The sequence below is a fragment of the Rutidosis leptorrhynchoides genome, chromosome 2 (assembly GCF_046630445.1).
Source record: "Rutidosis leptorrhynchoides isolate AG116_Rl617_1_P2 chromosome 2, CSIRO_AGI_Rlap_v1, whole genome shotgun sequence".
Classification (NCBI taxonomy): Eukaryota; Viridiplantae; Streptophyta; class Magnoliopsida; order Asterales; family Asteraceae; genus Rutidosis; species Rutidosis leptorrhynchoides.
This window is the reverse complement of record NC_092334.1, coordinates 264,626,003-264,644,361: the sequence shown is the minus strand read 5'-3', so window position 1 is coordinate 264,644,361 and position 18,359 is coordinate 264,626,003. Positions and strand designations below refer to the sequence as shown.

At 34.1% G+C, this 18,359-nt stretch overlaps 2 protein-coding genes across 2 annotated transcripts; one reads left to right on the top strand and one right to left on the bottom strand.

Annotated features, from left to right (window-relative positions):
• The first annotated feature begins 7,468 nt into the window (after positions 1-7,468).
• Positions 7,469-16,063, top strand: LOC139891775 (uncharacterized). Its single transcript, XM_071874758.1, has 13 exons — positions 7,469-8,475; positions 8,933-9,014; positions 9,144-9,332; positions 10,712-10,776; positions 10,871-11,030; positions 11,565-11,810; positions 12,196-12,312; positions 12,404-12,577; positions 12,652-12,736; positions 13,540-14,396; positions 14,706-15,183; positions 15,264-15,454; positions 15,545-16,063. The coding sequence occupies exons 1-13, from the start codon at positions 7,469-7,471 to the stop codon at positions 15,962-15,964; spliced, it is 4,071 nt and encodes a 1,356-aa protein (XP_071730859.1). The 3' UTR covers positions 15,965-16,063.
• Positions 16,064-16,621: 558 nt separating this feature from the next.
• On the bottom strand, positions 16,622-17,822 carry LOC139891774 (protein ENHANCED DISEASE RESISTANCE 2-like). The gene has a single exon (XM_071874757.1). It carries the CDS (start codon positions 17,683-17,685, stop codon positions 16,792-16,794), a length of 894 nt encoding a protein of 297 aa, XP_071730858.1. The 5' UTR covers positions 17,686-17,822; the 3' UTR covers positions 16,622-16,791.
• Positions 17,823-18,359: the final 537 nt, after the last annotated feature.

Below are 18,359 nucleotides of genomic sequence, written 5' to 3'. Positions count from 1 at the left end.
TCATGTATTCGCAGTTCAAAATGTATTTCAAAAGCATTTAATAAAGCAGTTGTAAAAGTAGTGCATGTATTCTCAGTCCCAAAAATGTAAAGAGTAAAAGGGAGCAAATGAACTCACAATACGATATTTTATAGTAAAAATATGCATACGACGATACTGAACAACGCAAGGTTTACCTCGGATTCACGAACCTATATCAATTATTTATCAAGTAATATTAACACATATAACAATAGTAAACAAATATTATGATCATATTTAATATATATATATCCAAGTCTTATTAAAGTATTTTAATTATTATATATATACATATATATATATATATATATATATATATATATATATATATATATATATATCATTTATTATAATTTTTATATATACTTAAAATATTATATAATGTATCAAAATTAATATATATATATATATATATATATATATATATATATATATATATATGATTTTGTTCAAATATATATTTATACCATATGTAAATTAGTTATATGTAAAATTATAGATAGTAAAAATTTATATATTATTAATATAGTATATGTAATAAGTATACTTTTATATACAAAATATTTATTTGTTATAACAGTAATTATAGTAAAAATGATAACAATGATATTACTAATGGTGATTTTAAATAATAAAGGTAATCTTTAAAAATGATATTTTTAATACTTTTTAATGATAATATTAATAATAGTTATAATGATATTAACTATAATATTTAAAGTTATAATAATAACAATAATAATAAAGATAATAATAATAATAATGATGATGATAAGTAACTACCTCAAAATAGAAAAAAATAAACTGCCCGCGACGGGACTCGAACCCGCGACCTCTCGTTTACACACAACACCACTCAACCATTCGTCTACTTATATCTTTCCTGACATAAATTGCCCATTACACCTTTTAACCCATAAAAAACTATTTCCCTCTTCTTCATCTTCGACCGAATCTTCACTTCGGCCCAACCAAAAAAAAAACTCGACCCAAAAACAGATTCATGAGCCCAATCAAATAATTAAATTGCAAACCCATATAATAATTAAACCCAAGTTAGATTTTGTGGATGTTTTGATTCTATCCTGACTCGACCGAAATAACAAGAAGATGTCGGCCAATTAAATTGTATATAGCTTCCTCATGCGAATTGTCCAGGTGATTGGTAACATGATAATTTTAATATTCAACATCCAAATGAACACAGCCAAAATTGCGTGACATCGTGGCCCAACCAAAACATAACCTCACGGCCCACATGAGAATTAAGATAATAAAATAGCACAAGATGTATTAGGTTTTGTACAGGATCAATCACAGAATCCGCTAATTACAAAAGTAGTTCGATTCCTTTTTTTTTTCTTTTGAATATAAACATGTCTGCCATTATTTTCTATCACGACCCACTAGCATAACCTTTATTCATTACTTTATATATATCACTTATATCACATAGGGGTTAATGAATATATATAAAAAAATAGTTGTAGGCATCAAAATGAGAGGGATGTTGTGGTTAGAACGACTTCATCATACATCCTTTTTGTTGTTACAGGAGGTGGAAACTAGGAATAGGAAAGACGATAGTAGTGATAGTTGGTGTTTGATCGTGAAATAGAAAGGTCTACTTCAGTAGTTTCTGTTTATATGAGAGAGAGAAAGAGGATGAAAGAGAGGTGTCGGATAAGGTAATCGTGGTAATTGATGGCGTAATGGTTACATGATTGATGATGGTTGCAGTGGTCCGAATAGAAACATACACAGGAAGACATAAGCAACGAAAAAAAATGGTGTAATTGGTGGTGGAGATGATCGTCTAATGTTTAAGAATATGGTAGATGATTCGAAAGGAAAACAGAAGACAATTATAGTAGTTGGGTTTGGTTTTTGAATTCAAGATTTTAAACAGCCTGTTAACAGTAGAAGAAGTTGTTGACGGATTAATGAATTGGTGTTGGAGTTGTGATGGGTTTTCGATGAAGGCAGAAGGCTGTAATTGCAACAGCTTATGTGACTAGCTGAATGGGTTTTATATGGTGATGGAGAGGTGCAATGTTTTGTGGTTCACGATGGAAAATAAAATAAAAGGTGGTGGTTTTCATTGTGGATGGCATGGATGATGATTTGTTGTGGTTGTGTGGGTCGAATAGTTGTAGACCCAAAAGAAAGGGAGTGGTTGTTTGCTGTGATATTAAATTTTCTGTTTGAATTTCATATTTTGATATAATGGAAGGCAGTATATGATTTGTAAAGATAGTGTCCCTTAAATGAATCATTTATCAACTGCAGTTAGATGGAATTATACAAGGAAGCTGTCGGCAGAATCCTTATTCAGACAAGGAGATAAGAAACAAAAATTAAAAAGTAGATAGTGAGGTTTAACAATTTTGTACGATAATTGATTTTGATACATAATAGAATCAGACAGGAAACAAGATTAGCACTGTTTTGATTATGATATCTAACAGAATGCATTATTCCAAATATATAATTATTTGTTTTTATATTTTATATTTAATATTAATAATAAATAAAAATAGTACAGCTAATATAATATCATAATAATAAATTCGAAATGTTGCTAGTAATAATAATAAAATGATAAAAGTAATAATGAAAATGGTAATTTTAAATAAAAATGTTAATTTTTATAATAATCATATTAAAATGAAAATTTGTAATAATAATAACTAATAATATTTAAGTTACAATTAATTTGTAATTTTCAATTTAATATATTACAATTACATATTTTTAACTATGTGGTATATAATAACATATATTCAATAGTTAATATTTATTCATTATATATACGTATTACAATATACATATAATATTAATTATGTTTAAGAATCATATATTATATATATATATATGTATGTACATATTTATTTACAAACAATTGTTCGTGAATCATCGGGCACAGTCAGAGGGTAAATGATTTCATGTAAACTATTTCAAAGATTTTGAAACACAACTTTACAGGCTTTGCTTATTGTGTCGGAATCATAATCAGGTTAAGTTTAAATTTGATCGGAAATTTCCGGGTCGTCACAACTTTTGCTTTTCCCTTAAGGGCAGATTTCTTCTTAGAACCAGTACCATAGTCATGGCGTATTGCTTTGCCTTTATCACTTGACGAGCCAGCGTGGGAAGTTACTGGCTTGTCTACTGAAGCTGATGAGCTAGAAGAAGTTTTACCTGCTGCTTTGGACTTGCCAGTATTTCGTTTGACTGGCTTATCTACAGCTACTGGTTGACCAGTAAGTTTGTCATCAGCTGGCTCAGCATAATTGGAACTCGAACACGAAAGGGAATCAGTTGGTTTAATTTTTCTTAGATTATTTTCAGTGATTTTCCTTTTAATACGTCTTTCTTTTGGAGTCATGTAGTAGATGCTTGAGGGGTCAGTAGTCTCATCAATTGAGGTACTGGCTTCTCTTGCTCTAACTTCATCCTCCAAAATCTCTTTCATGGCAGGTGGTGGAGACACAGCAGGTCTAATAAACTTATTTGTCAAGACCTTTTTACCCTTAACTATCTTGGCAAAAGTATTTGGCAAGACAGCTTCAGGATCAGTTTCAAGAATTGCGTCCATGAAAGTAACTTCTGCAATAGCAGCAGTAGCAGCATAGTCACCAGCAAAAAAAGCTTCAACTTGGGCAGGCACCTGCTCATTAACACACTTGGCTGTGCGTTGAGCAGATGTACAACACGAAGCGACAACCTTTTTAAGATTATCCAGCTGGTTCTTGACTTCTGCTGCCTCAACGTGAAGAGACTTTAAAGCAAAGTTTTGTTTTTCAAGTTTGGAAATATCATCTTTCAAGATTTTAATTTCATCATTTTTGCTTTTAAGTTTCTCATTTAAAGATTTGTTGTCAGTTTTCAAAACTTCTTCACGTTTGCTGCCTCTACATAAGTCAACTCTTAGGTAGTCAAACATTTCGGATTTTTCATCATCAGTATAAGTTTGAAAATTATCAACCTTATACATCAATTCAGTTTTCCATTGAGGTGAATCTCTTTTCTGATCAGCTTCCCTCATATCAGCAAAAAACTTACTACCACTATCATCCTCATCAGACTCCTTGACCTCCTTGGCCATTAAACACAGCTTTTTATCAGAAGCATAACCAGCACCATCATCATCAGTATCACTATCAGAGGATGACGATGAGCTGGTTTCATCCCAATCATGATGCTCAGCAACTAGAACCTTTTCTAGCTTTTTACCCTTCTTATCAATCTTAGCACTTTCCTTCATCTGAGCTTTCATAGCTTTGTACTTGTTCTTGTACTTGTCAGCTTTTGAGAAAGAGTTAGCATGTGAAGTTGAAGGTTTCCTGGACATGCATTCAGCAGCAAAATGTCCAACCTTCCCACAATTATAACACTCAGATTTAGGACCCTTGACTGACTTGCTGCTATACTTAGCACTCGGTTTCTTACTCCCTTGTATGACTTGCTGGTTCTATTACGATTGAACCTTTTGAACTGCCTAGCCAGCAAAGCCATACCTTCAGCAAACCCTTCTACATCACTTTCATCATCACTGCTTTCTTCAGACCCAGTAACACTATCCACATCACTCTCAGCAGTCTTTTCTTCTGCCAACAACTTTTGAACCAGTAAAGCCTTTTGAGCTTTCTTTTTAGCAGCAGCAATAAGAGCAGTATCATCTGTCTTAGAGGATTTTGAAGTGGTGGGGGAAGACCTAAAGTTTTCTTTCAAGTTAAGTTCAAATTTAGCATCTGCTTTCTCATGGTTCCAAAGTAAATTGTAGAGAGAAGACATGTTAAAGTTCTTTAAGGTCTGAGTGGTTCTTAAAGGGTCAGTAACAGATTTCCATTTAGTAGGCAGTGAATCAATGAATTTGTTTACTTGTTCAAATTCAGTATAGGTGACATTCAAAGTGATCAGGTCTGCAATTAAGGAGTTAAACCTAATAAAGGTTTGCTTAAGGGTTTCATTCTTGTAGGCAAAGAACATTTCATATTCTCTTTTCAAAGTAATCATTCTGTTCTGCCTTACTTCTCCCATACTCTCATAGGTGACATCTAGATAGTCCAACATAAGCTTGGCATTTGCTTTTCCCTTAATCAGTTTGAACAGTGGGTTAGGCAAAGTTATAGCTAACAGGGTTCTGATTTTAGGTTCAAGTCCAACACGACGTTTATTCTCAGCATCCCATCTAGAAGGAGTGAGAATAACCTCTCTGCCAGGAACAGCAGGAGTGTCAGCTGTAGCTGGAGCACTACCAATAGTCTCAGTGGGAATAAATGGACCATCTGTGGCAATACCAGGCATGAGTGGGTCAATAGACTCAAGGTGAAGCATGAATCTTGCCTTCCAAGTTTCATACTCATCTTCATCAAATTTGGGTGGTCTATTGGATGAGCCATTTTCAAGGTAAGCTGTATTTGAATATGCAGCCATGAGAGAATTCAGATCCAAGATATTAATTATCAAGACTGAAGCTCTGATATCAGTTGTTGGTCCCTTGATAACAACAGGAGTAATGCAGAGGGGGGTGAATACAATTTCTTTTAATTAACTTAACAGTCAAACACGATTAGTATTCAAACATGTAAATTAAATATAGTCACATGTAATTTTCAACGGTTATTCTTTATTGATTGAATCACAAAGAATCATAACTATCCTTGGCGGAATGATAGTTGGTTGATACAGATTACCTAGAATATAGCTAAGAGGTAAACTAAAAGCTATTACACGTTTTTGACTCTAAATAAAATAAACCCACACCACTAGTTGTTACAATAGTGAATACAACAATTTATAGTAGTCCTATTAACCGTGTAATGGTTCTATTGTCCACTGGTACATAGGATGTCTGTACTTGTGGGGACAACTGCATCAGAGAGCATGCTCTCCTCTTTCCTCTTTGGTAGCTATTTGCAGGAACACCCCAATTCAGTTTGGCACCACTATTTGATTAAACAAATAGAATGTTGTGTTCCCTAGGTGTTGACAAAGTATAACCCATGTCTGCACATGCGTTAAACTTCTGCATTCCCACGTGGTCTTGTAAGGTCACTTGTCAGCCGCCGACGCGTGTCCTTTTCTGTTCAACTTTATCTTTGACTTTTGTTGAATAGTACAATTGATGTAGACCACTCGGGAAACTACTATGCTTATAATGGAGCATAGTTGTCTTGTGTAGTAAGCTGCATTCCAGCTGTGTTGGTTCTTCATTGCTGAGACACTTGATATTCTTGAACTGCTGAGTACACATCCTGTGTTGATTGAAGAACACTGTCTACCTTGTGCTGGTAGACTGAGCAGCAAACTAAACACGACACAGCAATATCTGCTGTCTATACATAAACAAACTTGTGCTGGCTGCACATAACATTTTAGTGCAAATAAATTACAGTTTTGTTATAATTAAATTCTTAATTATTTTGGAGACTCGACAGGGAGTGCGCACTTCGTAACATCATCACTCTTGGGAGAATGCAATGAGTCTGGCATCTTTCTTCTATTATTGATACTGGTCTTAAACTGTCAACTTTTATTATTCAAAAATAAATCGTTGTTCCCGTTACCGAAGAAAACACAATTAATTATTAAATTCGTCTATAATTTATTTTTCGGTATTTCATTTTAAGATGTCCAAATTAATTGTTCACTTTATAAATAGAAAAGAATAAGAAAATTAAGTTCTATTATGACTTAAATGTATGTGAATATGATCAAGGGAGAAACAAAAAGTAAGGATAAATTTGGAAAGTAATAGAAATACAATACTTTTATTATATTTTGTTAAACTGTATATTTTTGTCTCGAGATAATTAAATTGGAACGGAAGGATTATTTTATTAAAAATATTTATACTTATTTAATTATTTGGATCTTCCAAATGTTTTAATCAGATAATCTCTTAATTAATCTTCAATAGATACACCCAAGGTTGCAAAATTCGTTATTCGGGGATTAATCGGTCAGGACTTTGGAAGGATTAATCGACAATTCGGGGATTAATCGGAGATTAATCAGATTGTACTGTATACATTTAAATATTAAATTTTAAAAATTAGATGTGTAACTATAGAAAAAACCATAAATATAAATATAATTTTTAACACAATTGTTTAAAATTGTTCATTTTGCTTCTAAAAATGATTAATCGAGAATTAATCGACGAGTAATCGGGTTTTTTACAACACTGGATACACCCTCTTAATTTTCACCAATATGTTTTATACAAGTGAAGAAAAACTATCTACGGAGTATTTAAAATCTACTCCGTATAATGCACAAAATGCTTGGTTGAGAGTTTTTCTTAAGTAAATTTTTTCTCCGTAAAAAAAAAGATAAAAAAAAAATTAAAATTGCACAACAAGGTAAGTTTTCCCGCGCTTAGATGATCTACAAAATCCACCATCACACTTCCTCTGCAATCAAACTCTGACTAACCACCATGACCACCACTAACCACCGTGACACACCACCGTCCCTTTCTCCAGATGACATCATCCGATTAGCTCAATACCACACCACGGCGCCGTTGCATCCGTTCCTCCTATCCCCAACCTCTCACGAAACCCTAGTCTCTCACCTCCACACACTCCCTCCGGCCACCGTATCAATTTACACGTCATCGCTACTCTCTCTCCTATCACCATCACTTTCTCTCTCTAGCCTGATCACACCGCTCCTCAGTTCCTACATCAATTTATTCAACTCCAAAACAATTCCTCATGATCGCCATTCGTCTAAAACCGTACACCTGTTCATTACTCATCTCGAAAACATGCCGGTAAACGAATTACAATCGATTTCAGATTCAATCGTGTGTGTTTTATTGGATACAAATACCGATTTAGATGATTTACAGTTGCTTGACTTGCTTCCTATGTGTTTACATATTATCTGTAACTGTAATGATATTGATAAACCTCGAGATTTGGTCAATATGGTGTTTGACCGTATATTAGAGTGTCATTGGTCGGGCGTTTTGTTGGTGAAACTTGTTTCTATTATTCGGGAGTTTCAGTTTATTGATAAGGGGAGAGGTAGGGAGTTTGTACGGAAGGTGTTTGATGAAATGCACGTTGTAGAATTGCAGGATTTGCCATCGTTAGTTTATCAGCTATTGGTTTTGGCTTCGAAAGGGTTTAATAAAAGAGAAGTGATTGAAGGAATTTGTATGTTTTTTGGGACAGAACTGTGTTTGAGAAAGGCGAGTTTGAATATTGTTAGGGAAGTTGAAGGAACTGTATTGTTACATGTGAATTTTGCAGTAAAGCAAGATCCTTCGTTGGGACAGGAAGTTATGGGGCTTGTGAGGTCGAATATTCGGGTGCTAGATCATTTCGTTGTTGGGTTGTTGTTTTCCATATCAAGGATTAGAAGGTATAGCGAGTGCTCAATGGGAACATTGAAAACTGTGTTGATCACTGTTTATAAGGATTACAAATTTTCTAGGTACCTATTTTGTTACATGACATGATTCTAAGTGTTTTTGATATTATACATTATAGAATGATACTGATCAGCGTATTTGGTTATCTGTTCATGGTCTTGGACTCATGCATATAATATATGACAGAATATTGTTAACTTTATATACTTTGATATCCATATCTAAGCTTACTCAATGGCCTGAGTTACTTGTCATAAAGATTATTTTTTTGTGTTGGACTTTGTATTGATGGCGTCTTTTACATTCTAAAAGACTGACATTTGAGTTAGTATTTACAGCATGAGTTACAATTCATGTCATTAGTATCTTTATGTATTCATTTCAGCCTGAGTTGCATTCTGTTTGTATTGGTTGACCTGAGTTGCATGTCATATTATGGAACTATGGAATCTTTTTGTCAATAACACAAATTACATTTTCTTATGGTCAATTTTTTCTGTGTGCTTCGTCCTCTTACAGACATTGTAACTGGCTACCAGATGGCTTAAGGAAGGAATATTTACAAAATGCCATAATGACAGAGAAAGCAGTGCTAAGAGCTGTATATTTCTTATATTTCAATTCCATACTTTTATATTTGTATTTTTACCATAACTTTCTTCTAATGATTATTTCATATGCTTGATACTTAATGTCTTATAAGTCTATCATGTTTGGTTACTGATTTTAGGTTAGTTTGAGTAATATTGGAAGAGAGCATATCGTTCCTAGCATAGTGCAGCTGGGCTTTGTGTTACTAGAATCTGTGGAGGAGATTAGCCTCAAAGATCGTGAAAATACTGGTCTTATGGGTTCTCAAGATCTGGGCATTCAGATTTTAAATAGTTTATTTGAGGTTCATGATATGGCACGCAATGAGGTTAGTATGAACACATTCTGTTTCTGATCATTTAGGGTTCAGATTTAATATTACTTGATTAACCCTTTTTGTTTCACCAAATCTGAGACTATCGCATGAATAAACTTCTTTTCTTGCTTACCCAATACTGTCTTTTCAATCTATTAATTTCATGAGTAATCAGGTTCTCTGGTCACTTGAATGTCTGATTATCACTCAAAATAGGAGCAGATCGGAGCAGTATATTCCATTAGCCAATTTAGCTAGAGCTAATTATCTGATTAATATCATATAATTACTTTTAGAACAGACATCCAAACACCTTCTCTAAACGACTGTCATTCATGTCAGTTTGAACTTTATATGTTGGTTTCCTATTTTTTTAAAATATCTGTCTTCTAGTAATCTGACTACTTTCAATAGCATCGGTAGAACTGTTGCTGTGGGTGCCTTCTAACCCAACCTTTAGTTGCACTTAATATTGATGTATATATATATATATATATATATATATATATATATATATATATATATATATAGGGGCAGGATCAATGGGGAAGTAACCAATCGGGGGGAAGCGGGGGGAAGCAAAAGTTTTTTTTTTTTTCGTTTTTTTTGAATTTTTTTTTTCCGGCATCAAGATCACACGAAAATATGAACATTTAGAAGAGACACTTCGTGATGAATGTTATTATTTAGGCGGGAAAACGATCGACAAAAATAACATTCAAGATAATATTGTTCGTGACGAATATGAACGTTTTTTTTCTTCATGTTTTGTGAAGTAAAATTTAGCCCGATTTAGAGTTTAGGGTTTAGGGTTTAGGGTTTAGGGTTTGGTGTTTTGGGTTTATTCCATAAACCCAAAACACCAAACCCTAAACCCTAAACCCTAAACTCTAAACCGTTCGTGTTAAAAACTCAATCTAAATCCTAAATCTAAACCCTAAATCTAAACCCTAAACCCTAAATTTCTAAACCCTAATATCTAAACCCTATAAACCCTAATATCTAAACCCCAATAGCTAAAACCTCAAAATACGCTCGAAAAACACGATAATTGTTATATATTACTTCTTCGAGCGTTTTCCCGCCAAAATAAAAACATTTATCACAAAGTGTCTCTACTAAATGATCATATTTTCATCTCATCTATAATGTTCGTGAACAAAGTTTTTTCAAAAAACGAAAAAAAAAAAAAAGTTTTTGCTTCCCCCCGCTTCCCCCCGAATGGTTACTTCCCTCTTGATCCTACCACTATATATATACACATATATATATATACACACATATATATATACACATATATATATACATATACATATATATATATATATATATATATATATATATATATATATATATATATATATATATATATATATATATCTTATATGCAGATAGTTGAGCAATGTAAATTCAGAATACTCTATCTTAAGCATGAGCAGAGTCTAGCGATCATAAGGTATCAAAAAGTTTTTCGTTTGTCTTTTCATGTAGCCTCAGTTAAGTAATTAATGTTGATGTGCTTTTGCCTTATTGCGTTCCTTTTTTGATAGGTTACTTGGTAACCTAGTGCAGAACTACCCATATCCTATGTTGGAATATGTTTCACATTTGAAGGAATTGTTAGATTATTTTGGTTTCATGCAAAGCAAAGTTGCTTCCCAATTGATTAGCGTTTTATTGCCACTCATCAAGTTCAGTCATAACCTTCAGGTTTGCATTTTTCCACTGTTTATTCAGTAATTCAAGTAGATGTGGTATTGTGGCAACTTCAACCCATTTGCTTATGGATGGGTTGATTTGGGTCATGTTTTGTCTCTAACGGGTCAGATGGGGGGTGAAAGTTGCTAAATTGTTCTGCTCTAACACTCTGAATGATAAAAACCGTCTGTATGATTTAATGTCGGATGAAAGTAACATTGTTTGATTTATTCTTATTTGAATTATCCTAGTACATTTTTTATGGAGTAATTATTTATTACATAACAATATAACCAAATATATAGTTTATTTATAAATAAAAATATGTTATTCAGTAACTATTTTAAATGTTAAAAGATACATACTGATTTTAAGTCATAAAAAAAGATACAATTATAAATAAGTTGTTTAACAAAATTATTAGAAAATGTTAAGGATTGCCCATCATTTGAAAGATGTAAGGTGGAACATATGTTAGGTGTAATTGAGGGTAAACTTGGAAACATGTATATTCCATTGACCATGTATGATTCCCCAACATTGCAGGATTACATCATTTTGGTGGTGCGGAAAGCTATGTTTAGACAAGAAGATCAAATACGCATAGCTGCAGCTGAAGCAATTATGTATCTGATTTTAGCAGAAAAACAATCCAAACAAAATACGCAACGTTCTTATCAAGAATCCTCTAGCCAAGCTAGTAGTAGTCAACAACCTGAAATACAGCGTGGGATGAGCAGTGATCTTTTTAAAGAGCTCAGTGGATTATTACAACGATGTCTTTACCAGCAGGTTGTTTTATCAAACTTATTACAGTGCTGCAGTTGGCGCTATTATAAATCTAGCGACCTGACCAAACCAGAATCGAAAAAGAACTGAGATACAAATAATATTGGTTGTCTTATAATGTTAAAACATTGTAGTCACGATTGATGCCATTTCAGATTCAAAAAAGGGACTCAGGCTTGTTTAGTTAGATTTTGAATTGAAGTACTGGGCTAAATCTGGAACCATTATATCAAATATTGAGAACCGAGAACTTGTATATGAATTCTCTTAAATTGTATACCAAAGTAAACGTAACCAGCAGTTAAATGTGTTGTTGGTCCTGACCAAGTTTTGCATATGTTTGTACTGAGTAAATGTGTAAGTGAGGTCTTGTTGTACATATATGCAGGCTAAAGTGAAAGAGATCATCTACAGGGGGCTTCTAAAACTTGTGCTGATTGATCCGCTAACTTCAGGGGCAGTTTTTGATTTTCTTCTGCCTCATTTTATGAATTTCTACAAAGAAGTAAGTAGTCCTGATTAGTTCATTTCGGCTTTAAAGATTTAACAGCCATGTTTCCATTTCATGACTACTGACTTTATTCATTTTATTATAGGAGGGTGAGTTCTGTACAATCCAGTGTATCAAGAAGGATAATGGCAAAGTTAGTATAGCAGAACCACTAGATGATCTCCTATCTTGTGTCTCATGGATTCTTATACTTCAGCCACAGACAAAATATGATGTTCGTTCAATTTCTTTTGGTTTCTCACTTACACAAGACAATGAGGTAATAATTGAAGTTGTTAATGTAATGAAAGAATATTGTTTAGTTACATGTGTTCTAACAATAAATAAGAGCAGGCAGGAGGAGGAACACATTCTGGAGAACTGTTTTCCAGTGCTTTATCCAGAATCCGTCAACTTCTAAGATATGAAAATTTGGAAGGTCAGTGACTAAACCTTGATTTTTTGTTTATTTTATTTTGCAATATAAGCCACATTTGTAGCCTATTGTATTCATATACATATATATATTTTTTTTATCTATATTACCGCTCTCTTTTCATCATCGTGTATTTGTTTGAATGTTTGCCTGTGGATGCAATGTGCTGTGTAGGTAGAGAATGGTTTTCCCATTTCAATATAGGACCTGTGTCAGTAACTATGTTCATTTCTCTCACATTAACCCTTGAAGTTTCAAACTTTTTTTTGATTAAAACCCAGAAACTTTCAAACTATTGAATTATTGGGATTTATATAGTTTTATTTTTTTTTTCTAAGCTCGGCCCTGAGTTTTCAAAAGGCCCAGGTCTTAAAAAGCCAGATCGTACCGGACCGGGCTTAAATAATTAATTTGAGGTATCTTTAGGACTTTCGGTCCAGGTGGGGCTCTTTTCGGGCTAGGTGTAGGCCCAGGCTCAAGTCTAAGTCAATCTGGATACCATATAGGATTGGAAAATTGGCAGACAATGTGTTGGTTCGACTGTAATAATTTTTTTCTGACGTTGGTCAAGGTTGAAAAGGTTGAAGATCCCCTCAGTCATTAAAGATAAATCTTTTGAAATTTGCATAACTTTTTGTATGTAGAGAAGTTGAATGCTATTACCCTGTTAATAGTTACTATTGTTTTCTGGAGTTATATGACATGGAATATTAATTGTATGTTTGTTAGAATGGAGATTCGATGAAAATGAGAAATTGGTAAAATGAATAGAATCTAATTGTATGTATGTATGCATGTCAGATCAGGTTTACTTGGTCATTCGAAGGATGAAGGCTCCAGTCTCCAACAGGGAGAGAGATGCGTATCTAGTGCTCGGATTTTGTCAGGTATTATCGAAGTGATATTGAATATCCTTGCTACCGAATTGGAGAAGGCAACTAACGAAAGAAAAGTTGAATTGGAGAAAGAATTCATAGATCTTGTCAACCAATACGAGTCCTTGGAGAAACATAGTTCTGCATCTGCACATATTTCACAAACAAATGGTACTAGAAAAGGGATAACACAGTCAACAGCTCTTGATCTAACATATAATAAAAATGAACCGGACAGCACAAAATCCTCTACAGAAAGAGTTTCTTTCTTTGCAACGTCGAGCATTTATCAGTTGTTTCAAACAACGTTGGAACTGTACAAGAATGATACTACAAACATCCAACTCCTGTCTCTTGTCTTAAATATCACCCTCCGCCATATAAAATCATTTTCTTATGTGGCAAAAGACGATCCGTTAAAGGGGTTGATCTATGGGGATATCAAGGTTCTTGGACCCCCGTTGTTGAAATCAATCTGGTTGATCATGCGGTTAGATCAAAAGAAAAAGGAAGCTAAGGGAAAAAAGGGAAATGAAGATAAAAAGGGTCTTGTTCTGTTAGCTCTAAGGTGCTTGAAGGAACTGGTAACAGTCAGTTCTCAAAGTTCAGACGAAATGAGAGAAGTTGAAGACATGTTATCAGATTCTGTAGATGTGCTTGATTCCGAATGTGATCATAATGATTTAGTAAATGGAAACAACGATCAAAGGGAAGGAGTCTTTTTAACAAAAATCGTGAAATCCTTGTTCTTCAAGCTTCTTCATGCAAAGCTTTTCCATGAAGTTGAGGTAGTATTTCGTCAACTACCTTGTTTTTATGTATAGATGGTCTAATTGCATATAATTATAAGTAACCTTGGTTCTGATTTTTGTTTGGTATTACTTTTTTTAGATATTAGAAAGAAAAAAAAAAAAAAAACATTATAGTTTCAAAATTTTCATTGAATGGAAGCAGAATCTAACCCAATATACATGGCTTATAATTTTGGTTGCCTAGAGATCAATTCCACCAAAGTTGGTTATCTTATCATGAAATCAGCCATTTATGCATCCGAAATTGTAGATATAGTTGACTTACATACTACCATATTATATCAGATCCTGTGTGATATCGCAAAGATTGTTGTGGACACGTTGTCTAGTGTCAGGAGTAATATACTTGGAAGCTGGGCAATATCCGTGTGCAAAACCAGTAATGTGGCGAACCCGAAGATTGCAAAAAGTTTAGTCACATTAGCACTATCATTCACTCAGGCTCCACATGATTTGGTTGTTGCTCGAGAAATGGGACTGGAGTTGGCTAAAACTATGATGGGATCACAGCCAGGCAAGTCTGAAACTTATGGTATCATAAATCGTTCAACAGAAACAGCTATAGCATCCATTATTTTGCAGTTTGCTGAATCAGCTATTAATGATATGGACCGACTTAGCATGAAGATGAAGACATTCTTTGTTAGTGCTTCTTATAAAGATGAAAAACATAACCCATCTTTCACGTTGGAGGATACTTTATATCAGAGGGCTGAAGCTGTAGTACAACTGTTATCTTCTATTTTGGTGCACACCCTCAAGGGTAACTCTTCTTTTTACAAGTTGAATTTTTAGAAAATTCTACTACCAAGTTTCTTACATTTATTGTTTTGGTATTTGCAGATGCTCAAGCTGAACATCTACTGAGATTGGCTGCTAAATTTTACAAGAACTTAGCTAGGATTTCAAAGTTCCATATCGCGCCTAAAGGTTGCAAGCAAATCTTACCCAGCCTCAAGTGCCATAAACTTGTGGACCTGACTTGCAAGCAGCTAACAACCCCCTTGTATGATTTTGTTGAGTCGATGCAGCAGGTTTGAATCTTAGATATTGCCGAAATTAGAATATGTTGAGGATTAATTAATTAATAGTTGGCAATCTCACACACCCATTTGTTACAACAGTTGCAGAACCAACAAGAAAACAGAGCAAGCAAAGGGATGATAAACAAGATCAAAAGGGAGAACAAATGCATCCCGGATTTGATATTTCAAATTGAAGACTGCGAGAAGTATCTGATTCTACTTAGCAAAGCTACCAAAACCAACTTGTTAAGGCATGCAAAGCGTAGCATTGCAAGAGACTTCAAAATAAAAGCGCCACAAGATGAGGCGGACCAAGAAAATGAGTCTAACCAGCAACCAGACAATGATAACGAGTCTGCACCTCAAAATGATTTGGTCCAAGACCCTGGAGATGCCAAAGAAGATGATACAGAAAGGGAATTGGGTGACAACTATGTTGAAGATGACGACAATATACTACCTCCCAGTGCTAAGAGAAGCAGAAGAATTGTTTATGACTCAAATGATGATGAGGCTTAGTAAGTCCTGGTAATTAGATGTCATTAATATTACGCCTATCGGATGCTACATCAGTTCAACTATCTATTATACTATACTGATTTTTAAAACAACAATAACATTCAGTTTTTCGTTAACACATGACCCGGCAAACTTCAGTATCCAACCCCGACAGGCTGACCCCTAACCATGTCTTGTTGATGGGACTTTCAACAAATGGCAACTATCGAGAAAATTGATGTGATATCAACATCAACTTCAAGCAGCTTGTTGTCTAATCAACAATAAACCTCCATGTGGCTACTTGAGCAACAATGTCAAGTTGTAGAATCAAGTCACTGGCAAATGAGCTGGCAACCTTGTCTGACTATTTCAATCAATCAATCAATAGAACCAATAATAATAAGACAACTATTATACCCTTGATTTCTGCTCAAGATTTGCACTCCACTCAAACAGCTATATATATTGATTGCGTAAAAGAGTCATCATATTAAGTACTAGTTTTTATTGGTAAAGTAGTCACAAAGTACTACGTAGAAGTTATGCTCCAAAAGCCTCATCTTCCTTCTAACAGAACTTTGGTTTTAAACTCTTAAATTCTAATCAATGCAAAACTCAAACAATCACAAAACTGAAATTCAACTTTCAACATCAACAAAAAGCATAGAATATAAATAGCCATCAACGAAAAATTCTAAGATGTTATTATAATTATTATCATCATCTGCACAGCATCAGACTCGTGTACCAATGTGTTAAGCTTAAACAGTAAACATGTAGATAACAGATTAATAATAAGTTAATAACTAATACAATATACCATTTGCTTCATCACAGTGATTAACTCACATATCATCATCATCATCATCATCATCATCATCATCATCATGTAATTCAGATGCTTGCACTCGATTCCCATGACCTCCAGCCACCACTCCCTTACATGCCATCACATTCGTACTAACCGAATCAACGAAAGTTGCAGACGACATTTCCATTTGACAAACCCTAACTGCACCAAACAATCTCTCAGGTAAATCCTCTTCTTCTTGTGCTTCAACCACAAATCCCATATCAATTGTCACAGCAGTTACACAACCTAACGCCAATTTCAATATAGCAGTTGCAATTTTGGAGCTACCAATATCAACATCAATTTCCATATAATTAGGTCCATTATAATAATAACAATTTAGAGCTTTCCCCAACAAACAAGCTGAATAATTACCGACTGTTGCTTTAACAATCCACGGTCCTTTTACTATTCGGTTCACAATTTTAAACCGCTGATTACGAAATGCATCATCGCCGTTAATAAACCGGTACAGTAACGAACCAGGTTGAACCGGTTCATCAGTCGCGAAATAGAAAACCGCACTATGATGATCTCTACCTGGAACCTGTAAATTAACCGCGAGTATAAAAGTTTTCTTAGCGTCGTATTTACGAAGCGCGTTGATGACGCGATTGTCAGCGCGTGAAAGGACGTGATCGAGTTTCGAAGTAGAACGGAGCCAATCGACACCGGCAGGTTGAAGGAGGTACGGACCGGAAGGTGATTTATTTTTTTTGGTCAAGTAGTTGCGGCTGCGAAGAGAGAAGAGGTCGCCGGGAGGTGAAGCCCAGCCGTTGGAACCGGTTTCAAGGCTGACGTGTTTGAGAGATCCACCGTTGATTGTTTCGTGACGCCAGTCTGCAAAGGTTGTTTCTTCTTTGTTTTTGTGTTTTGTAGAACACATTCTGGTAGGACTTCACTGGCGGCGGATGCAAGTGTGAAAGAGCTTTTTTTTCTCTCCTTTTCGTTAATTTTTAAGACGTGTGATCTGCCAGCTGATATTTCATCTACCAGTACGGAGTACTATTTTGTTCGAGTGGTTTGATGTTATGTTATTACTATATTTTAGGCAAAATTTTAGGCAAAATTGCTTATATAGTACCTATATTATTCTTTTTTCACTTGTGTGGTTTCGGGAATGTTTATCGTAAAGGTGTATGAATGATGTTTTGATTTGTTACTGGTGGTTGGCTCTTTGCTTGCGCAACAACTTTCACATGGCATGCCTTTCGTGCTTTTTGTTAAAATGCAATGCAAATTTGGTATTATAAAATAATATGGAATTTGTAGATGTATATATGTAAAATATCTAAATATTAATATGTATAAGAAAATATCTAGATATTAGAAAATAAAAGAAAAATCTAGAAAAGAAAAATTTAGAAAAGAAAAATATAGATATTTGTATAGAAATATTTAGATATTTATCTATGAAAATATCTAGTTTCTAGAATGTTCCATGGGATAGTATAAATATGGGTGATGAGTAGTTCATTTGTGTAAGGAGTGAGTAAGTGAAATGTGAATTAGAGAAGAAGTAAGAAGTGAAGAAGAGTTAGAAGTAGAAGTTGTGAAGAA